General features: G+C 42.1%; 3 protein-coding genes across 5 annotated transcripts; 2 read left to right on the forward strand and 1 right to left on the reverse strand.

Annotated features, from left to right (window-relative positions):
* The first annotated feature begins 3006 nt into the window (after nucleotides 1-3006).
* Nucleotides 3007-4674, forward strand: LOC115684905 (NAD(P)H:quinone oxidoreductase-like). Its single transcript, XM_030609852.2, has 3 exons — nucleotides 3007-3209; nucleotides 3309-3500; nucleotides 4195-4674. Exons 1-3 carry the CDS (start codon nucleotides 3122-3124, stop codon nucleotides 4497-4499), a joined length of 585 nt encoding a protein of 194 aa, XP_030465712.1. The 5' UTR covers nucleotides 3007-3121; the 3' UTR covers nucleotides 4500-4674.
* Nucleotides 4675-11422: 6748 nt separating this feature from the next.
* On the forward strand, nucleotides 11423-17024 carry LOC115684801 (phosphatidylinositol 4-phosphate 5-kinase 6-like). Of its 2 annotated transcripts, XR_004006179.2 has the most exons (9): nucleotides 11423-13015; nucleotides 13606-13773; nucleotides 14160-14325; nucleotides 14725-14841; nucleotides 14933-15126; nucleotides 15509-15654; nucleotides 15749-15824; nucleotides 16253-16604; nucleotides 16703-17024. XR_004006179.2 is itself a non-coding variant. In XM_030609681.2 (8 exons), the coding sequence occupies exons 1-8, from the start codon at nucleotides 11844-11846 to the stop codon at nucleotides 16539-16541; spliced, it is 2328 nt and encodes a 775-aa protein (XP_030465541.1). In that variant the 5' UTR covers nucleotides 11423-11843; the 3' UTR covers nucleotides 16542-17024. The 2 variants fall into 2 exon arrangements, 1 of the variants encoding a protein (XP_030465541.1); XM_030609681.2 differs by having other exon boundaries at nucleotides 16253-17024.
* A 1030-nt stretch (nucleotides 17025-18054) lies between these two features.
* Nucleotides 18055-22679, reverse strand: LOC115684921 (protein LATERAL ROOT PRIMORDIUM 1). 2 transcript variants are annotated; one of them, XM_056308791.1, is made up of 3 exons: nucleotides 21479-22679; nucleotides 20826-21143; nucleotides 18055-18355 (listed from the first exon to the last, which is right to left on the reverse strand). In XM_056308791.1, exons 1-3 carry the CDS (start codon nucleotides 22254-22256, stop codon nucleotides 18339-18341), a joined length of 1113 nt encoding a protein of 370 aa, XP_056164766.1. In that variant the 5' UTR covers nucleotides 22257-22679; the 3' UTR covers nucleotides 18055-18338. The 2 variants fall into 2 exon arrangements, with proteins under 2 accessions (XP_056164766.1, XP_030465734.1); XM_030609874.2 differs by having other exon boundaries at nucleotides 20826-21125; nucleotides 21479-22676.
* Nucleotides 22680-23861: the final 1182 nt, after the last annotated feature.

A 23861-nucleotide genomic window follows, 5' to 3' on the forward strand; every position in this document is an offset into this window, starting at 1 on the left:
CGCAAAAGGAAAAGAGGTTCGTAGAAAATATTCAGTGATTTATGATCATCACATCATCAATTTACGTGAAACGTGCGAATCTAATCAGCTTCACTTAGACGGCGTTCCGTCTCATGTTGTTTCATAAGTCCTCATAAGTCCAGTCGTAGCGCCCAAGGCTCCTTCTTTTCCCTCCCTTTTCTTCTCCTCCTTCTTTTCCGCGATTTGGGGGTGAAGAATATGCGCAAAACGAGAAGACGGTCCGTCCCGTTGGAAAAAATATTCAGTGATTTATAATCATCACGTCATCAATTTACATGAGATGCGTTAACCTAATCGGCTTCACATAGATGGCGATACATGTCAATTGACATAAAACAAAAAAATTGAAACCGGAAGCCTGTCTTTTCTATCTCCTCTGGGCGGTAATGACTGAGCACGAGCAATAATAAATTTTCACATTTTAACTCCCGCTTAAAATAAATGTCCGCTTCGATTAACGCGAGGTTCTCGAGAATCAATCGTGGACTCGTCACGGGAGAAGCTCTCGCATTTGACCAAAGTTCATGGATCCGAAATTTGTTACGATCATCCATCATGCGAACGATCTAACGGCCATGCCGATTCGATTCATATGAATCCGGATCTAGGCGAGCTCGTGCCATAATCCATAGATTCTGTAGACCCACACCGCCGCTTGCCCAATCACCTAAAAAAGAGAATCATCTACCTAATCTATCAATAGAGTTGCCCACGGAGAGAAGATAAAAGTTAGGTATTGCAGTTAATTGTAAGGAAGCTTGACATGAAGGAGACTATAATTAATAGACAGCGCTTCTTTGTAGAGTGCCCGGACTACAGTAGATCGCACTAAGTTGGTTGGCCATTAACTTCAAATTTAGGAGGAATTTCGTCTCAACACGCATGATGCTGGAATCGGGAGTTGTAGCTTTCGTGGTTTCCCCTCGTCTATTACCGATGAAACCACCCAATCGTATTTGGCCTAATTCGCAATAAAAAGAAAGATGAGGTCGAGGATTCTGTTGAAGAAGTGACTTCGGAACATTTGTTAAACATCCAATCAAAGAAAATTTATTTATTTCCAGTGCTCGGCCTCTATCGTGTTGCGTGTAATCGGTGCATTCAAAGTCAGAACGTTTCCCCCTATCGAGTATGGTTTACGGATGCCCCGACACGCTCATCAATAACATCTGTATAATAAGTACTTTGAAAATCGAACTTTCCCTTGCCAAGCATGTTCAATAAAAATGCCTCGGGTGCATTCATCAATCAACGTGGCCCGGTTTCTGCTGATTTGACTTATCTATTCGGCGATATGTCTGACTACTTTTAGGTAAAATTTAATGGCTTGCTATTCATTGGCTTTCCTTTCGAACAAAAGAGAAACAATTATGAAAAAGTAACGTAATTATTTCACACGACTTCGGTTCAGACGACATAAATATTTGTTATTTGGTCATTTGCTAACCTGGATTGAGTCTTTAGACTCTATTTGTTTTGCGAAAATGAATAATTTGAAAAATATTTTCATAAAAAACGATCGCTTGTATCACTTGAAATAATTAGTCAATGAAAATATTTTCATTATAGATAATAATAATTATCTAGTTATTTTCGTGGATAATAAAAAATAAAATTTCGTTCATTCATTTTTATAAGCGATCTAAGCGATTATTTTTAGAAAAATATTTTCTAAATCATTTATTTTTCGTGAAACAGACGGATAGTGGGTGGACCGAGAGGTGGGTAGCTTGTGATCAGATATACGGTCGACCAGCAAGATGGATGCGGCATCGAGAGAAAAGGCTCTTAGAATTGCAGGGACGGAGGGGAGATGAATGGAAAATTTGTCAGAAGAGTTTTAAATCTACTGTACTTTTGTCAATTCGATTTTAAACCTTTTAATTTTGTCAACTGAGTTCTAAACATTTCGCATTTTGACAATTGAGTTCATCCGGCCAATTTTGACCGGAAATCACCGATGTGGACGTTAGCCGTCTTATGCGGTACGGCTAATGCCAACATGAATAATTTTTAATAGTTTTTCGAATTATTTTTATAATTTTTTCTTTTTGATTTTTGTCTTCTTTTTTTTTGGGCCCCTTTCTTGTTCCTTTTGCCGCCTGTTGCCGAGCGAATTGGCCTCACCTGGGTGAAAGCTCCCGTCGCCTAGGCTAAGGCAGCCCTCATGCTACTACTACTACTCCTCACTTTCCCGCAATCCACCTTCCGAGAAAACGAGGAATGTTTTGGCCAACTCGAGAAATGGAAGTCGACACCTCGAAGCTGTCGTCCCCGAGCAACGTTGGGAGCTCGTTGCATCCTAGACCCTAGACTTCAACGCCAACTACACCTTTCAACTCCAAGTGCAAGAAGCCATGGGCGCTTCTCTCTCTTCTTCCCAGCCCTTGGCGTCAGGTCCTTCCATAGCACCCGCGGAAGGTGCCGTGTCGGCCGAAAACGACGGCGGTGGTGATGGTTGATCGTTGGCGATTGCTCTGATGCTGGAGGAGGTGAAGAGGTACATGCAAGAGCACCGCGATTGCAGGCAGTGTGAGGCGAAGTTTAGAAAAAAAAGATTATAAAAATTACAAAAGTATTAAAATATTATTAAATCCGATGGATCTAATTGGTAAAAAATGAAAATATTTAAGATTTAATTGGCAAAATTAAAAGGTTTACGAATGAATTGACAAAAGTAGAATAAATTTATGACTTCTTGGACGATTTTCCTGCGGATGAACAGGATAGCAAGGAAAAGAAAGGGAATTCAGACAGAAAAGGAGAAGAATCCAAGGAGGGGAAAATTGAATAGGAACGTACTCAATCGGGCAAAAACCCAAGCACAAAAGAGTCGCCAAATCCAGTATTAATTTCACGCTTAATAATATGGCATTGGGGACCGTTCACTGATAAAACTAAGTTAAAAGTAGTTGCCATCGGCATCGTCAGGAGCAATACCGCCAGACAATTATTTAAAGATTGCAAATCGATCCGTCCACATGCTGACTTTCGTCTTATTTGTCGTGCGCTCCCTTCCCCGGAGATTCTCCGACGAACAGCAAGGTATCAATTTCCCTCCGGCACGAATTCTAGAGAGAGAGAGAGAGAGGAGAGAGAGATGGCGGCAGCTGCACCGGCCATCAAAGTTGCAGCTCTCTGCGGCTCTCTTCGCAAAGCTTCCTACAACAGAGGCCTCATTCGTTCAGGTAAAATCTCTGTCCCCGTGCCTCTCTCGCGCTCCGAGAATCGTGCGGTGTATCGGGGTTGATTCGGTTCTTACATTGGCTGTTTCGATTTGGTTGAAGCCATGGAGATATGCGAAGAGTCCATCCCCGGTATGCACATCCAGTACGTGGAAGTGTCGCCCCTCCCCATGATCAACACCGACCTCGAGGATGGCGGCGGATTCCCGGCCGCGGTCGAGGAGTTCCGCCGCAAGATTTCGGGAGCCGATAGCTTCCTCTTTGCCTCTCCCGAGTACAATTACTCCGTTGCTCGTAATTCACTCTGTCCTTTTGTCCTCCCTCCTTTTTGGCCTTGTTGAATTGCTCCCGTTATACAAACCGCTGCGAGTGAGAGTGAGAAATCGGGTTTTGTTTGTGGCGGTGATATCTGATATGGTGCTTGATTATCAAGCTCTCGAACTAGTTCTTGATTCAGGAGTATAAAGTTGAAAAGACTTGTTATTACGCTGGCCTTCGTTGAGGGTCGAGGTTAAAAAAAATCGCCTTACATTGAGGAGACCAAACTATATGTGAATTTTACGGCCGGGCATTTTACCGAGCACCTGGTGAGTGGTGGCTGTGCGGTGACACTGTGACAGACCGCACTAACTCCTTTAGATCAGCCAGTCTTGACATGATTGAGAAGTCTTCTTTACCAGCTTTGGAACTTTACAGCTACTTAAGACCATGAATGAGCATGGAGTCGAGTAGATATGAGAGTTTAACAAGTGGGCAGCTGCATTTTTCTTGATCAATCTGAGTTCTTGCATGTGGACTGTAGCAGCTATGAATCAGCTGATTAGACGAACGTTTCTTGTGTTTTGCCGAGTTCTGAAAACAAAGGCACAAAATTAAAAGGAACAATCAAAGTTATGAGGGCAAAATAGAAATTTTTACTTTTTGCAGAAAAAACTTAGTTAATGCATGATGCATCCCATTTATTGAGATGGTTCTATTGCTGTACCAGCGCCTCTCAAGAATGCAATAGATTGGGCATCTAGACCACCGAATGTTTGGGCCGATAAAGCTGCTGCTATAATAAGCGCGGGAGGAAATTTTGGTGGCGGAAGAGGGCAATATCATCTCCGGCAGACAGGAGTGTACCTCGACCTTCATTTCATTAACAAGCCCGAGCTTTTTGTATATGCATTTCAACCTCCTGCGAAGTTCGATGCCCATGGAAACTTGATCGATGCAGAGGTCAAGGAGAGGCTAAAGCAGGTTCTGCTTTCACTGCAGAAATTCACATTGCGACTCCGGGGTCAGTGCTGACATGAGATCGCGGATTCTGGCACTTTGATAATGCTGGTATTGCATATCATCCGTTTGTTGTCCAGTGACTTCAAGTTGATAGTGAATTGGTGATTGTGGAGTAGGGTTTAAAGCTTGTATTGTTGTCTAACGACCTGAGCAAACCGTCAATGAATTTATGTGATTGTTACGTAAATGATGCCATGCTGGAGACTTTCGATAGTGTCCTTTATCCCCTTTGTTTCTCAAGACTCAATCGACATTCCGCTTTCCAAGAGCAGTTAGATCCAAATCAAACCAACACAAAGTTGCATACTCCTTTAAATCGTCTTTTCTGCACTTTGCTGGTCAGCTGCTGCACCAGAGGAGTCTTCTTACCACCTCAAATCTGATATAACTTGCATTCTCGATTAACTTGTTAGTTAGCCTTAATCTGATTATTCTAGAGTTGAGATCACACTCTCTAAAACTGCAAGTCCATAACAGCAACTCGTGCTTGTATTCGCCTGCGTGCAAAACGAGTTGGCATAAATTCATGCTTGTTGCCAGTTGAATCTTTGTCGGTTCTGCCGCGTGTTCACGTTGAACAATATGCATTCTCTCAGAGTTTATACCTAAAATTGTATGTCGATAATCCGCACATTTCTTCTCCTTCTTTTGTATAATTTTCAGCTTCTTATCCTCGACAAAACAAAATACCGTGCATTTTGCCATTCCTTTATTCCTAAAACAACGATTCCATAGCAAACCTATGTGTATTTGCCCCTGACTCATCATCTGGCCCTCAATCGACAAACCCTTTTTAATTCCGTCCCTTCGCGAATTGGATATTCTCAGAGACCGGCTACTTGTCCTCTTCAATTTTATTAACTCGCTCAGGTTCCCTTTATTTATTCTTGCTCTGTTTTATGCTTGGCACATAATCATGTAATGGATTCAGATGAACGATTCCAAGTCGACGACCCAATAATGTGCTGCATTGTTTAAAAAACAGAACAGGGAAAACTCTTGACTGGACTTGGTCCAAGTCCACTAAAACAAAGGTGTGCTAACGACTGCTAAGGGTGCGCATGAATACCATTCTGTGCCCGGGCGCTATTTCTGAACAGAAATGATTTTTTTTGATTCTGTGCCCGGAAACAATTTCTGAGTATTTGAAGGCGTTTGATAAATGTCCAAAATTTCTATTCCTAGAGTAGAAAAGAACAGAAATGCGTTTGGTAACTACACAAATCCCAAATAATATTTTAATAATATTTTGAATTGTTTAAATTTTTTTTTTCTTTTTACTTTCTTCTTTGGCCATGGCCGGTCGCCGGTCGCCGGCGACCGGCCACGGCCCGAGGCCGCGAGGGCGTCACGGACCTCGCCGGGCCGCGGCGAGCGAGGGTCGCCCTCGCCGGCGAGGGCGAGGGCGGACCCTCGCCGCCCGGGCGAGGCTCGGCCTCGCCCGGATCCGGCGGCCGAGCCTCGCCGTCGCGACCCACGGCGGCCGACCTTGCCGTGGGTCGCGACGGCGGCCGGCCAGCCGTGGGTCGCGACGGCGAGGCCGACCATGCCGTCGCGACCGACGGCGAGGCTCGGCCTCGCTCGATCTGGGCGAGGCCGCCTCGCCCGGGCGGCGAGGGTCCGGCCCTCGCCCTCGCCGGCGAGGGCGACCCTCGCCTCCGCCGCGGCGGCGAGGGCCATGACGCCCTCGCGCCCGGGCCGTGGCCGATCGCCGTGGCCGGCCATGCCGTCAGGTGGCCGGCTCGACCAAGAACAACACCACAAAATAAGAAAAGAAAAAAAAGAAAAAGAAGAAAAAAAAACCGATTCTCAAAATTGTGCAGAAACAAGAAGCAACTTTTTTTTACTTCTTGTTTCTCTTCCAAAACTGTTTCTCGGCACAAATTTTTGCAAAAATGTGCCGAGGAACAAAAAATTTACCAAACGCATTTCTGTTCCCAAACTATTTCTGGGAACAAAAGAACAGAAATTTTCACTATTTGGCACGTTACCAAACGGGCCCTAAGCATCACTATCTCCGTAACAGTGGTTGGGCGGCCAGAAGTCCACAACATGTGTTTTTGTTCCCCACTTCGCTCGCTCATGTTCCTCTTTTGGGTGGAATTAGGGAACAAGGTATGCTGGAGGTTAGAGCATGCAGATGGAAGCTAAACAAATAAAGAAAAAAGAAAGAAAGAAAAAGAATGAGGGGGCGGTTTACCTTTGTTATGGTCTTTACTGTTTTATCTCAAAAGTTCCCATTTTATTTTGGAACAAGATTTAGGAACACTAAAGAAACTGTGGACTCTGTCTGTATAAGTAAAGATGAGATGAGATGAGATGGATTCAGTCCGGCATTTTAATGCTCATAGCCAACATAGAATTCAAAATCTGTAAATCTAGCTTAAGTCAGCTACTATATCATGCTGTTGGTAGCTAGATGAGCGTTAAGGCAATGGACAATTGCGCCTTTTCCGACAAGCAGGCTCCATTATTTGTACCTTTTCTTAGTGGGAGGTGTCATAATAGCTTTCTCTCTTTAGCATCTGCAAAAATTTAATTATAGCGAAGCAATCGACAAGTGATCAAGGCCGAGGGAGATGGAATAATCTGGTGGCGGAAGAGGCAGAGAAAGGCTTTCCCATTAGAAGAGTACATCAGCATCAAAGTCTCTGGATTATCATAGGGCGAAGCATCAATTTCACATTTTCAACAGTGCAAAGGAAGATCGGATCGATAGGAAGCTGGAATAGGAATTGAAGACGATTTAACCCAGTGATCATTTTGAAACAAAGAGCTGATGAAGTGCAAGGGAAGAATCTCTGAAAGACCAATATCGAATCTCACCATGCGAACGAAAAGAAATTTTTATGGGTGAGGAAAAGTTTAAACCCGAAGAGAAAATGAACGAAAGAGGCGAGAAATGCTAAAGCGAATCGGGGTTGGATCTGCAGCTCTGCAAAGAAAGAAAAGCGAAGACAGATTCTTTTCACAAGCAATTAATAACTGTCCATAATTGGAGAAAATGCCGGGTTGGACAGGATCAAGAACCAGCACTGCTTAGCTGCTTTTGAATACCGTTCATCATTACTCTCTAGTGTGTACGGATCACCAGCCTCATTAATGAATGAGAGAAAGAGAGCCTCGTGGCTATGGCCTTCTCCGCCGCCTACTGCACCGTCTGATCCGAACACTCAGCGGATGGCAGGTGGGGTTGGTGGTGGTGGTGGTGGTGGTGGTGGTGGAGGGTGGGACGTGGAAATGTAATGATGAAATGGAGAGAGAGAGAGAGAGATTCATGGTTTTGGGTACTGATGAAAGCTGAACTTCGGGATCCAAAAGGCCAATGTGGTTTGCCATATTTAGCGTACTTGTCTAGCAACCTTTCTTGGCGGCCTCAGAAAGGACGCTTTCTTTCAACCCCCCACACACTGCTCAAATCGTGTGCTCTTTTCTATCCCTCGATTTAATGCTTGGTCACCGTCTCTCTCTCTCTCTCTCTCTCTCTCGCTCTCTCTCCCTCTGTGGCGGATCGAAAAATGTCTTTTTTTAAGGTTTTTCTTACCTACTCAATTCTATTGAATCGGCGGAAAAAAAAAATTCTATTGCATCGTCTGACCAAAGTATTGATTTTTTTTTTTATGGATAAAAAGATGGGAAGTCAATCGATGCCGGTGACCTCTTCTCGGCATTATCATCATCGTTTATATTCGGTACGGAATGTTCGGTTTGAGCCGTAACTATTTCACATCGTCGGCGAACCAAAATTAGTGAATTTATCACCGCAACCCTGTCAATATGCTAAGTCTCGATGATAAAACTTACCGATACTAAGGTATTGCACATTTTAAGATGAGCCATGTATTGAATTATCACATTGGGATAGTTTCGGTCGCGAAACTATCAAGTTACACAACCTGGTTATTGATATGATGCTGCTGCCTATGGAGACTAACGTAGAATTGAAGGAATTTCAATCCGATTTGTGCTTTTGAACTTTTAGAGAAAATTCCACGTGTCTTTTTGGAGGGAAGTTCACAACAAGCTTAATATGTGTGAACATACGAAGTCCCGTGTGATCTCGCACGTGCATTGGAACGAGAACAACCATTTTCCGATGCTTGTTCTTCGTGCTAATCCGAGTACGCCTGTCAAACGCTACTACCAACGTAGAGATAGATGGGTACCTTGCATTATACCAGAAAACATCAATTAAATGTTCTCTCTTCATTCCCAACTTGCAAAAACAAAGCACGGGCGTGTTCAATCACCCGAAGTAGTTGGCCAACCCATGTGCGAGGAGATTAATGTGGAAGGTGAAGGTACCTGAGCAACTGCCAACAATGCATGGTATTCTAGATACCATTACATCAACAATGAAGTCAACGACAATATAAGATCATGATTGGCTACGCCGTCATATTTTCGTGAAATTGATGTTGTTGTAAACGGATGCGGAAAAACAAATACAGAACACAAGGATTTACGTGGTTCGATCACAAGGTGATCTACGTCCACGGGCGAGGCAAGACAAGATTCCACTATAATCAGAGAGAGTACAGTTTTCAGAAGTCGAAACAACGACTTGACAAAACCTCACGACTCGCAAAACTCTCCGAAAACAAAATTCTCTCTCACTCAATGAGGAAACCTAGCCGCAGTATTAATAGTGCTCCCAAAAAATTTCCTCGGGGGCTACGCCCCCGAACCCCCCGAAACATTAATTCACTTGCTCCAGCTTGGGCGATTCGCTATAGAAATTTGTTCACTTGCTCCAAGTTGAGCCTATCGGCTTAACCCTCCACATCGCAAACTAAAAATCTCAATTTTTTTTCCACTTTTTTGTCACACAAAAATATATGTCGGGTCGAATCATGAACCGGACCGAATACATAAAATTCAAGACATATTTAACAGATGTTTTGAGGCGTTTTGTAGGAATGGTGGCCGAAAACTAAAAGCCAAAATGATGTAGCTCAATATATATATGCGTGCATAATTCGTATATCTGTACAGATGTAGCTCAATCAATCTTCATTTATGTAAAAAAAAAATTCTATTCTATTGATGGTCTAAATTAACAGATTGCCGGTATGAAATCATTTGGTGAACACCCACCTGCATAGTTAACACAAATCATTGCAGAAAAGCCAAGTCAGATCTAATTTCTATTCCGATTTGTTGTTTTTCTAACCTGACCTAAGGAGAAACCTAACATTTTCGCAAGATGATAATTTTTTTTTGGCAATGTACGGGAACAGTGTTGCACTTTCAAATATTAGATCACATCTCCGATGAAACGTAGCTTTTCAAATCAATCAATGGTTAGTTTTACAAAACTTCAACACAATATCGAGTCAAGAGACAAGTGACTCAATTACCTTCGATTCTTTCATTTGTCTTTTCAATAATCGATTTCCATTCTTCAATTTTATGCCCAATACCATTAAAAATTATTTTTGTGAAATATTTCTAATAGATATCTTTCGGGTGCTACGCAATAAAACCCATTTACATTTTAGGCAAAACACGTTGCAGTTGTTAGCCAAACTTGGTTTACCTCAATGATTGGAATACGAGCCGCGTTAACAAGTCAACTTAGGTAAATTTTAATCGTACCTAAATGAAAAAGGTTTAATTTTCAAAATATCAAAATCATATATTATGAGAAAAAATCGGTGCGCCGAAAGAATTCCAAGCACTTCTCTGATTAATTAGTCCAAAATGAGTGCTTCTTTAGCACTTTCTTAACAAAATGTTTATTTTTCTACCCAAAAAAAAAACAAAATGCTTATATCATTAATTTTTTTTTTTTGCTAAAATTTATTTTAGATCGTTATGCAGGGTAATGAGGGGTTGCCCACCCTTGTAATCATGCATTAATGAGTGGCTTTGCTCCAAAGGGGACAAGTGTCGCTACGACATTGAGCCAATGCCACGCTTTTTGTGGATCCCATGATAGTTACGTATTAGGTTTGACCTTGTCTGATTTTTATGTAGGCATCCAAGTTCAGGGCGGCACGACGAGGCGCTAAAGCCGCATCGAGCCAATTTATTTTAATCAAAAACTAAGACGCTGCTCAATTAATTTAAGGATCTTAGCTCAACAGGACTTTCAATTTCGAGGACGGATTGTTTGAATATTTGCATAGAAGGACATCATCTATCGTTATTGTCGTAATTGCCCCCATCTTCCATCCTACAAATTTTCGTTCGGCCACTTTTAACCCTACCCGCCTCTCAAGATTAAATGACATTATTATTATTATTATTATTATTGTGCCATTAGTATCATAATGCCTTGGATTCGAGTTCTTGAGTCGGACTAAATCTTCACTTGCATAATTTCTCTGCGTCGTCGTTATTTCACCGATTCATTAGTCGAGATTGAAAATTGCCTCGCACCTTTGGTTTTGTTCGGTGACTCGGATAATCGAATTTTTCTATTCGGCAAATTTCCACGGATACACATAAGTTATCTCGCTCACGTATGTATCAAATAGGGATTGCATCCATAAGATTGCACGTGAATTGAGCCCATGAAATCATTTCCTTATTGAAATTCATTACTAAAAATGTGACTAATCATAAGAACGCGACCGGGGGGGTGGTCTGAAACATCAAATCACCGAGCCAGAAAATTAAGAGAAGAAAATAAAAGGATAATGCAATCGCATAGCACCAAAACGATGCTTTAAGATATTCGAAGAAAAGGGAAAGAAATTAAAGAAATGAGAGAGGGGTCAATGGCGACGAGACACTAAAAATGGCAAAGACATCATCTCCACCACCACGTCTCTCCTCCTTCCAAATGGTTGGCCTGTAAGTGGTCTTTTTGCGAGCCAAATCCGGAATCAAGAACCAACCCTCTGCTCTTTGAATCTCTCTCTTGTCCCGAACGCAACCCTTCAAGAAATATTTCAAGAAAACACAAAGAAAAGAGAAGAGAGAGAGAGAGAGAGAGAAGAAGAAGAAAAGAAAACAAATTTCTCGGAAAAACAGAGGAAAAGCCAGACATACGTAGGTGGGTCATGGTACAATCCGAACTTTTGCTTTGCCGTCGTCACTCCGACATTTTCATCGTTTTGTTGTTCAAATCTCACAGCTTCGTTCCAGAAGGGCAATAAAACAGATATCTTCTTTTTTCTTTGGCGTCTTGTCCTCTTTCCCTTCCCCTGCCCGCGACGTCGATCTTGTTCAAGATTGCCGTCCCCCTGTTCCGAGCTCGTTCTTGAAATGGTTTCTCGGTCTTGAATAGCGACGACAGGGGAGAGAGAGCTTGATCTTGATCTGGGTGCCGATGGGTGGGGGCGACGGGGAAGAAAGAATGTGAAACGGAGAGTGCCTTTCCTCTCTCTTGCTGGATAGACAAGAGAAATGAGCAAAGAAAATGTTGGCATTGTCAAGGCCTGGGAATTAACGGTGCGCAAATCACAAGCTGCTGCTGCTAACAAAAGAAGGGCAAACAGCATTTTTGCCGTCATGTCCGTGGCGCACGTCGACGAGGAGGAGGAGGAGGAGGACGGCGACAATGCCGGCTCCGGCGAGGTCTACCATGCCGAGAAACTCCTCTCCAACGGCGACTTCTACACTGGCCAGTGGGCCGATAACCTCCCCCACGGTCACGGGAAGTACCTATGGACTGACGGGTGTATGTATGTTGGCGAGTGGCACAAAGGCAACACCAATGGGAAAGGGAAATTTTGTTGGCCTAGTGGAGCCACTTATGAGGGTGATTTCAAGAATGGGTATATGGATGGTAAAGGGACTTACACAGGTCCCTCAGGGGATACTTATAGAGGTTCTTGGACCATGAACTTGAAACATGGACAAGGGACCCAGAGTTATGCCAATGGGGATGGTTATGAAGGAGAATGGCACCGCGGGTTGCAGCATGGTCATGGGAGGTACCGATGGATGAATGGTAACCATTTTGTTGGACAATGGAAAAATGGGGTGATCAGTGGAACTGGCACGATGATTTGGAGTAATGGAAACCGGTATGATGGGTTATGGGAAGACGGTTTGCCTAGAGGAAATGGGACTTTTAGATGGGCAGATGGGAGTTTCTACGTGGGCGTTTGGAGTAAAGACCCGAAGGAGCAGAGTGGAACGTACTATCCGTCCGGCTCGACGGCGGGTAATGTTGATTTCGATCCACAAAAGGTTTTTGCAGTGGATTTAAACGATTGTAAAGTATCGACTGGTGAAAAGGTGCCGGTTTTGCCTTCACAGAAGATGCTAAACTGTCCTGTTGTTGAGGGGGTTTTCAAGCCCTCAAAGGGCAACGATGGAAAGTCAAGGCGAGCACTGGTAGATGGAAGGGTCTGTGATTATAGCTGGGATTCTGATGGTGATAGAAATGGCGACACGACACCTAGGAGTATGGTCGAAGGGCTAGACAGTTTTAAGCTTGATGATTTGAATACGAGAATAGCACGCACAAGGCTACGGGCTTCAAGAATACAGCCAGTCAAGAGACAAGGGGAGACAATATCGAAGGGGCACAAGAACTATGAGCTAATGCTCAATCTTCAACTAGGAATCAGGTATTGGCGAATGCAGATTCCCTTTTTTAAGGCCAAAACGATTTTTGCTTGGTGTGGTCTGTTCTGTGTTTATCATGCAATACATAGTCGATCCGGATCAAGCCAGTAGTTTTCACCTTGGTATATGTAACGACAAGCTGTAATAACCTCTCGAACTTTTGTCTTCCTTGCATTAACGGACTCAGCATCAATTATGCTTAATCCTTTTCAAGGTAAGGTCATGGTTCAGTTCTGTAGATCAATCTGATGCTCCTTTTTTTCTGGACAGTTAGACTAGATTCTAACTCTTCATCGTAAATCTAGTCCTTCCAGTCAAGTTTCTGTTGTAGCTTTCGCAATCTGCAGCCTACTCTATCACCGACAAGAAGCTTCATCTCTATTTTGGCTAGAAATTTTGTAAGACTACCAGCCCAACAAACCAAAGAGTGCGATTCCATGATGGCCTTTTCTAAAAAAATGGACGCAACTAATGGAAAAGGAAATGAACAGACGATTAGATTGGCAACAGGAAATAGTATATTCTAGGAAGATTGATGTGGTTATATTAACTGATGCGTAATCTTGTTGACAACGCTATTCGAAACCTGCAGGCATTCTGTTGGGCGGCCTGCTCCAGCTACCTCTCTGGATCTGAAGGCTTCAGCTTTTGATCCTAAAGAGAAGGTGTGGACAAAATTTCCCTCAGAAGGATCTAAGCATACTCCACCTCACCAATCTTGTGAATTCAAGTGGAAGGATTACTGCCCAGTGGTTTTCAGGTTACACCTCATAACATTTTCACTATTAAAACGATTCATTCCTATTAGCTAAATTTTGTGATATGTGTGCCAATCAGTGCTGTGGTACACTAGAATTTTGGGAGTACTTCATACAACACACACTCTGATTTCAGTACATATTTCTTTGGGATGTTGACAATACCTAGATGTACTCTTGACATAAGTTGCAATTTGACAGAAATGTCTTCTGAATTTCAGATGCATGGACAACAATTTCATGGACAAGTAGCTAGTTGTGTTGCCATCCGTTTCTGAATTCTCCACTAAATAGAACATTACCAAAGTATATTCAGTGTCACCAACTATGATAAAAGTTTAGTTCCAGGTCAACTGCGCTGATACATCATCCTGCATTATTTGTACAGGACTCTCAGAAAGTTGTTCAAGGTGGACGCAGCAGATTACATGATTTCTATATGTGGAAATGATGCTCTTCGTGAACTTTCATCCCCGGGAAAAAGTGGAAGTTTCTTCTACTTAACCAATGATGACCGCTATATGATTAAGACAGTGAAGAAAGCAGAAGTGAAGGTCAGTTTCCGAGCTTGCATGAAAATATGAAATGAATAATCTGTACTCTGTTTGGTTTATTGGGAAAAAAAGAGCTTTATCCAATTTTCATGAAATTATGTTGAATTTGGATGCCTTCCAAAATTTCTAGTGTCTTGGAAGGAAGCTCCTGTAGAAAAAAATGGCAAAACTTCTAAGGTAAAATTAAATGACATCTAAATCTAACTGAGATCTTGTCACAATTTGGATTGTTTCCCTAGGAGAGAGACTTCCCTGGCTTAGTTACTTCTTTTTTGCCTGACTACTTATTATTGAAATCAACTCTGCTCTTCTAGGAAGTATCTTTTTCTTATTGGACAGACTTATTTTAAGTGTCTGGATCGTGTTTTATATAATACTGTGCCTCTTGATGTGATCCAGGTGCTCTTGAGGATGCTACCTGCCTACTATAATCACTTTAGGGCATATGAGAATACTCTAGTTACCAAATTTTTTGGCCTACATTGCGTCAAATTGACAGGGGCTTCCCAAAAGAAGGTAATGTGAGGTACTAAGAACCAGACAGAACCTGCCGTTATAATAAGCTTCACTGAATTTTGATATATCTAATGCACAATCCTTAATTCAGGTAAGATTTGTCATAATGGGAAATCTGTTCTGTTCGGAGTACACTATACACAGACGCTTCGACTTAAAAGGTTCTTCACATGGTCGTATCACTGAGAAACCAGAGACAGACATTGATGCAACCACCACCCTAAAAGACCTGGACCTCAACTTTATTTTCAGATTGCAGAAGTTTTGGTTCCAAGAATTTTGCAGGTAAAAATGCTTTTCTGAACAGTTCTCCTTCATTTTTCGCAATCTCTCTGTCTCTCTGTCTCTCTCTCTGTCTCTCTCTCTCTCTCTATCTCTTTCTCTCTCGACAAATCCTGAGACAGAAGATCTGCAGTCTTTACCTTTGTTGTTCACTTTCTAAATACTGAGATTCAGGTTTAAAAATGCTGTTAATCATGCAAAGATCTCTCTAGAAAGTGAGAAAGTGAGATTACGCACAATATATATGATGCTAATTCAGTTAAGTGCTACCCGTGCAATCGGAATAATCAACTTCCACTGGTATATACGTTTGCCAATGCATTCACATATGATGTTTGAATATGCTTCCACCTTCTATATTGATACGAAGAGTTCATTTCTGCAGACAAGTGGACAGAGATTGTGACTTCCTTGAACAGGAGAGGATAATGGACTACAGCCTTCTGATTGGTCTTCACTTTCGGGATATATCTTATAACAAAAATTTGCATGTGGCGGAAGCTCATCCTTCCACAGCTCAAACTCCTAGAGGTTGTCTTTTCTTTCTCATTGCTACTATCATTAAGCAGTTGAGTGTATGTCCATGCCTCTTGATGGAATTAAATTGCTGTGAATGCTTCTTCAGGGAATGGGGACACTGGCAGTGGCAAGGGACGATTTTCTAATGTAGAGGCGGACCGAAATTTCTTGGATCCTACCAGGTAAATGAAAAACTTTGGGGAAATTCTGAAATTGTAGAAGATGTATAGCATCAAAGGTAGTTTAAGACTATTTACCAGTTGCTTTGTGAATACATAATCCATTCTCATAGTCAATGTCCAGATTAGGGAAAAATGGTTGCAGCTCAATCCCTCTTTTCTAATGGGACAAGAGTCACATGTACGATACAAAGCGTATTTTCGCTGACTTCACTCTTTAATGATGATAGTTTAGATTCACTTTTTTGAATGAGCTTTGGTAGATATAACTCATGCTCTTATCCAGAAGTGGATTCCCTCTCCCTGCATTAGAGCGAATCACCCAATGACCCTAAATCTCCAGCCTTGATTTCATTATTCATTTTTCTTGGATGAAGATATTCTCAGATGTTTGCTATCAATTGATCTTACTCTTTGTTACTCCTAATCAGATGGGCTTCCGTTAAATTGGGAGTAAACATGCCTGCTCGGGCCGAGTTAACAGTGAGGGAAACCAATTGCGAATCTCAGCTGATTGGAGATCCTACGGGAGAACTGTATGATGTTATCGTCTACTTCGGCATAATAGACATACTGCAAGATTATGATATTAGCAAGAAGATTGAGCATGCGTACAAGTCGTTCCAATATGATCCGACTTCAATATCTGCCGTTGATCCGAAGCAGTACTCTAGACGCTTCCGCGATTTCATATTCAGAATTTTCGTCGAAGATACCTGAAGGTTCAGATTGACCAAGAATTTCATCAATCACACAGTGTACAGCCAATTTTTGTTTGGGAAGGTGATTCTCATCTGCATCAGATCACGGCCCTAAGTTGTTTGAGTTAGAATTATGAGCGAGACATTCTGACTCCGTGGCAACCTGTGTTTCGTGATCAGCTCGCGATTTTTCAGCAGCGGCTCATTAAGTTAACAGTTCCAAAGGCTCAAGGTTCATGTTGAAGCAAAAGCGTTGGCTGGAGCCATGAAGAGAAGTTGCCCCCAAAGCCTATTTCAAATGTAAATGCACTAACCAACAGGCAATTGATTATGGGAAATTCGCCACTTTTTTGTACCGAAGCATTTCCGGGGAGATGAGGGCGTGTCTTGAAATTCAGGACGAGTTAAGATGTACAGTAGATTAATGAGAAGGAAAGTTCTGTAAATGGTACTCAGATTCGTGCTGAATGATCTTAGGCTCGTTCTGGTGTGATTTATTGTAGACTTGGACTGAGAAAAAAAATTACGATAGCCACTATTGAAGCTTCTAAGTCTGCTTTTGAGCCCCAAATGGTTGTAAATACCAGTTTTGGGAAGAACAGGAAGGGTCATTATAAAAAATCTTCTGTGGACAATAGTTGATGAACTGATTAGTCCTTCTTCGTTATTATTTATCTAACTTCGCCAACGAAATTAAAAGTATCTCAAATTACGTAAATGAGCAAATATTGTAGCATTGACTGTTATTTTTGTTCTGTTCCACTTCTTTCTTGGACCAGCTACGATTCTCTTCCATTGAGAAAGATTCCATGCACAGGGCTATTTTGCCTAGGTTCATGCCTAATTGCTAGATGATGTTACCACGTTGGAATATTTTATATGCAAATCCTCTAACCTACCCTTCATCCCCTATATCCTAGGAAGTTGACCTTCGATTGATTTTTCTTTTTTTCTTTTCTTTTTTATTTTTGGGTTGGGGACTTGGGGAACTATCTTAAAAGAAAAAAGATTGGAAAATAAAGTAAACAGAAGACGTGTGTACTCTTTGGCATTGTGGAGGGCACACAGCAAGCGGCGGCGACCATGTCATGAAGTAGTAGTAGCAGTGGTGACCACTTTGCTTATATTGTTTATCTTTGAGTTTTGAGGTGGTCTACACACGGAACAACATAATATCATGGTTATGTCTTCATGTGCAGATGGAGAAAGGTATGTTCGAGCTTGCCAACACAATAGCAGGTGAAAACCCAGAGGGGCAATCAGTACCATACAGTTTAAGGCTACGGCTCTGCTTGATCCAATGGGGAGCAACCCCCTCGTACATCTTCACGAATAAAAAATGAATCCTCTATCCCTACTCCAATAGGCTTGCTGCGAACAACCATGAAGTTGCTGCAAACCACTCTTTCATTCCATTGAAAATTCAGTGATTGAGGATCAGCCACAACCACGAATGATAATGCTCATGTGTCCGACGAAACTCTTTGATGTCACAAATTCATCAAATCACAGAGAGAGATCAGAGTGAAGAGTTAGAATTGACCCGGTCAATTTATTTCCAGACCTAAAATATTTTATATAGCTGAAAAGTTGCCGCTTGAGTTGATTCATATCATACAGCGAAAATAAAGTATCATACATACTACAGCAGATAATCTCGTACCATTTACAAAGGTAAAATCTAAAAGTACTGCCTTCTGTCCCGCGATGCATGTTCCATTACCGTGCTTCACATGCAGACGATGTCCATAGCATTCCTATACAATGAATATGTTCCAGTTCTGCTCTTCTTGCCCTGTTTGTCATGCCTATCATATCATTCATCACCAGGAACTGCCAAATGAAAGAACTATTTCAACTTAGTCTGAATGGAGAGAGAACAACCAAAATAAGGTAGAAGAAAATACCAGATGAACTGACAGTGAATCAGGATAGCATGAGTGTTAATTGGGAGTATAAGCAAAGAGCTTGACTTAACAGGAAATAGCACCTTCCTCAGAAAGAAAGAGACCCAAGCCAACAGATCACACTTCAAAATTTAGTGGTTAGAGAATATCATAAGAATCCTTCTTCAAGCATTAGCTGGAGGCCCCTTTCTAGTTTGTCAACGGCGCGGAAGGGAAAGCAAAAAGGTACAATCTTCTGGCCACACATTACTCCAGTCTCCAAATATGAAGGAATTAGTCAACCACGCTATGTTCTTTCGGTTAAATGACCGGAAAGAATCTCATTATAGCTACCCAAGATCATGTAACACTTTAGATGGTCCTCGTGGAGAATGTCAAATCACAAATGCGAGATTTTGGTGGGACCATAGCCAACTGTTCTAAAAGCTTAAACTGTTAGATGAAGATGTAATTAAATATTTAATTGTTCTAACGCTCCCCCTCACGCTTAGTCTGATCTTTTTGCTTAGTACTAAGTGTGGACATATTTAATTGGGGAGGAAATTGGGGCCTGAAACGATTTGAACTCAGGACCTCCAGCTCTAAAATACCATGTGAGATTTTGGTGAGACCACAGTCAACTGTTCTAAAAGCTTAACCTGTAAGATGAAGGTGTAATTAAATATTTAATTGCTCTAACAACAGATAATCCTAAGTGGCTGAAGAGCAATTAAAAATTACAGCAACCACATGAACAAGCCACCAACACCTTGATATAAGACAACTGAGGCCGAATTATCCCCCAAAAAAGAAAAGTGGCGGAGTGAGCTTAGACTGTGACAATATTTAGATGTATTCAGCATTGACTGATTATTCTCAAAACTTGGAAAGACATAGTGACGAATACATGCAGACATACTTTATCATGACGAATACCTCTCAATCGCTGGCTTCTACATGATATGTTAAACATGGAGTCTTAGGCACCGTAGGTCGAAAAATGGAAAAAGCACTTCTTAAGGATTGCATAGTTCACATCACAAGTGATCTTTTATCATTAGACATACATGAAACAGGCTTGTCCACGACCAATGAAATACAAAAAGATAGAGCTCATCAATGAATTCTCTGCAATCACTTTATGTATAATAGAAGCTCATGTACAGGGGTAATCATCTTAAGAACTGTATGGTAGGATCAATGTGGATTTAATCATGGAAGAGCAGTTGTGTGTAAAAAAATCAAGAAAGGATAGGTACTTACTACTTACAAGGACAATACTTTGTTTTTAAATTTGGAGAGAATTCTATAAGTTGAGAAGGAAGAGGTTACGCCTAACATTGCATGCAACCAGATATTACTCTCCATCTCCAATTACTCAATGGCAAGGAGGATCTTCTTAACCCCGTTTCACAGGATATATAGATTTCCTATAAATATCTCCTCTCTTGATGAGGGATCTTTACACGTGCCATAGTCATCTAACTTGAATGATCTTGAAAGGTACTATTATTCATGTGTGAGGCTAACGGTCAGTAGGCAGTTCCATTGAAAAAGGAAACCCCAGCAATTTCCTTATTCGCTTTTTATCTGAATAGTAACAAGAATTGACAAGTTAACTGCAAACGGAATCACAGGATACGGAGTGGCACTATAGTTTGAAGATAAGCTTTAACTGATTATGGCATCTCAAGAGACATCTTGAAGGGTAAATACTATATGGTTCTGGCAGGGATTTCATATAGAAACGATTGATATATCATGTCTATATACACTTTACAATGGAGAAGTGACTTAATTCCCAAAGAAAATGCATATGAAATCAGATTGACATTGCAAAACCTAATGGAAGAGATGAGAATAGAGCTCTAATTGTTTTAGTAAGTTAGCATCTAGCAGCAACAGCAAGAACAAGGACAAGCGCATGAATCTAATCATGAGCAACTTGCACAAAACAGATGCACAAATTTATTCAGAAATAGATCATTGGAGTGCTCTGTCTGCTCATACATCTTGCCCCTTTGAGACTGATAGTGACATCCACTACCTTATTCATCAATCTTCAGAACTTCCTTGTTTTCTGTTGATTTTTCATTATATAACTTCCACCAACGTATAATAATTGAATGAATTAAGCATCAAATAATGCCCATCATAATATGGGAAAACAAGGTTCGTCCAAAAATACAATGAAGTATGAATTTCAAATTTTCAAGGGCGGAATGGTGCACTAGTTCCCCAACCCCTGCTACATCCACATTATGCTAAATGAGTAATTGAGGCGACGTGCTAATTCATATGATGTCATGTAATCAATGCCTGAATGACTAGATTAAATTCATGAATTTGCTTGCACGTGACATTAACTAAAGAAGAATGTAGAGCACATAGTTGATTAGTCCTACGAGAGGCTATACCTTCAAGCAATCTGCGACAACCAGATGCTTCATAAGCATTTGGCGGGTCGACGATTGGAGAAGAATCCCTGTTCCTCATGCCGGCTACTCCTCCGAATCGAAGTTCGGAAATACATGGAAACGCATTCTTCTCATCGATCCCCTGATCATAGAGGAAGCCTCTGAATACATGCCCGCTGATACTAACAGTAGCTTGATAGGCAAATTCAGCTGCATTGTCACTAATTGCAGTGACTCTAATGCACCTGAAAACTGCCGGAGCACGGACTTGGCCAGGTAAGGACTGCTTGAAGCTAGCATCTGGAATCCAAGAAATCACTACATCGATCTTAGAATAAGATCCAATAAGCAGATTAGTCGATCAATCAAGAGGAAAAAAAAAATCCCTTTAATTATCCACATTAAGCAGTAAAAGACAACATAAATAAGAAATATCCAAGCTTTCCATCATCAATTACCACCCTCTGGATCAATCTGCTTTTCCATTTTCAGTTGAACATTCGCTCTTCTAACACATGGGGACTTAGATCTTCTAAACTACTTAGCTTTCAGTCAATTTTAAAATGTCATTTAAAGATGCCCAGATGGCGCCTTCTCTTGGTGGCCCCCTAATACTCCATCTGGAGAGAGAGAGAGAGAGAGAGAGAGAGGACCTTGATGATGACAAGAACTAGTATCAAAGCTCCTAGGAGTGGTAGCATTCGAGGTGGAAGAAGCATTAGTTGCACCGTGATTCGATGACCCATCAATTAGTTTTGGTCTCTTCACTCCAGAAGACGACCCCGAAGAACCGCCGCCGCCGCCGCCGCCACCACCACCTCCTGCTCCTCCCTCACCACAACCGCCAAAGCCAACCCCCACCATGGCCATCTGCCGCTCCCGCCTCCTCGCCGCCGGCACCCACGTGCTCCTTACGTGGGTGGAGCAATCGTACCCTCTACTCTTGCAACAGGTCCTGCACCTCCTATAACTACACTCCTTCTTGGCTCTATTCCCACAGTCCCTACACACCCTCAAATTGCTATTGCTCAACCCATTGATCTCCTCCGGTTTCTCGCCTTTATTGCTCTCGTCTTCACCACCGCCCAGCGCGTCCTTCTTGGCAAAGCTGGACTGATCATCGCACCTCCTCCAGAAATTCGCGGTGTTGTTGGCCTCGCTGTTATGGTTGGCGTTCCCGCAGTCTTCGACCACGTTGTAGGGCGTCGCGGTGAGGACGGGGAATATGCTGACGCCGACGCCCAGGGCGGTCGACGAAGGCAGGTGGAAATTCGGGTGGTGGGGGTGGGCGTGGTGGTCGGAGATGGGGGGCGGTTGCTGGGGTTGCTGGTGGTGCAGGGAGGGCGGCGGGGCAATGAAAACGACGTCGCGGAGGCCGAGCATGTTGATGTGGTCGGCCGAGGTGTAGTTGAAGTGGTGAGTGGTGGCCATGCACGGAGATGGACACACAGAGAGAGAGAGAGAGAGAGAGAGAGAGAGAGAGACTTCCGGAAGAGGAAGAGTTGTAGTTGGGAGGGTTGATGAGAATCTTTTGAGGTTTGTGTAACAAGTAATAATTGCATGCGCTGCTAAATAATACCAGAGAGAGAGAGAGAGAGATGGAGAGATGTTATTGTCGTGGTTGCTTGCTGGTATTGATGATGGCGCCGGGACGGGAAGTTTCCATCTTTGAAATTTGTTTGGTCTTCTTGTTTTTCTTTTGGCACTAAAGAGAGGCAGGAAACGAAGAAGGAAAGAAAGAAGGAAAACGAACGCCCAGGAATGCAGGATGTGTTTGCAGGAAATGGGAAAGTGAGGAATGATGGAAACTGAAATTGAACCACCCGCTTTCTCCACTTCCTGTCAAATTATCAATCGCCCCCTTGGCCCCGGAAGTGAAAAACCCACCGAGGCTCGATTTTTTTAATCCTTTTTAAGAGGAAATGCTTGGAGATTTTCAAAATGAAAACTGCCTTTCTTTTTCTTATATATATATATATATATGTGTTACTTTTTTTTGAAGAAAAAGGGAAATTTTGACGCGATATGTAAGGTCGTCGCAACTATAATCCGAACCAGAATTACACGCTAATCTTTGGCTTGCTTACCTTGATTCGTCGGGCTAAACGGGTCATACAATTAAGCATATTTTCACGCGTAAAAACTTTTTTTTTTCTGTGATACCAAAATGTAGAGTTTACAGGGATTTGATAGTGCTTCTTCGAGTTGTAACCCATTTTTAATAAGCAAAACTTATCTTGCTCAGTGTTACTAATTATATTTGGTCTAGACATGAACTACTGAGTATTTGTAAGTATTTAGACATTGATCACACGTGTTTGTAAGTATTCTTATTGGTTGCTAGTTCATGCCGAATTTGATGAATTGAATTTCTAGTCTTCCTTATATTTTTGTGGCCAAACCAATCACATCATTATATTTTACGTTAGCGACCAAAAGGTCATTCGTCTCGAGGATATGTTAGCTAGGCCTTCATCCCAACAGTCTTTCAAGTAATTCTCTCTAGCAGTCCACAATCGATCTGACCCTTATGTCTATCCATCTTTCGAACTCCTTCACACAAATAATTTCTTGAAAATGAAGTTTAAGCGTGATAAAAAAACCAACATGGTACGATGCTGCATTATACACCAACTGTCAAAGAAAGCGAGGAGAGAGAGAGAGAGAGAGAGAGAGGGGGGGGGGGGGGGGAAAGCCAATTATATCTCCCCTCAATTCATGAATGAAATGGATTGATGTACCAAAATAAATGTAAGGCAAGCAAATCATGGGCTGCTAGTGGCAAAATTGAGAGAGCGAGAGGGTGTCAGAGAGAGAGAGAGAGAGAGAAGAGAGAGTAGCGGTTAACGAGGAGAAGGCATGAAAAAGTGAGTGTGACGGCGACAGGCGGCCGATAAAGGTGGAGAAGAATTGGAGGGTCGTGCAGGCAAATGAGGAAGGCGTAGGCATAGCCCCTCACCACCAGCAGACCCCCACAATCAAAACTGCTAGTCACATTGAATTCCTAATGCAGTCACACTCACACTCACTGCCTCT

Source organism: Syzygium oleosum, unplaced genomic scaffold, assembly GCF_021117445.2.
Source record: "Syzygium oleosum isolate NSW1041296 unplaced genomic scaffold, Sole_v2.1 Sole_v2.02, whole genome shotgun sequence".
NCBI classification, from domain to species: domain Eukaryota; kingdom Viridiplantae; phylum Streptophyta; class Magnoliopsida; order Myrtales; family Myrtaceae; genus Syzygium; species Syzygium oleosum.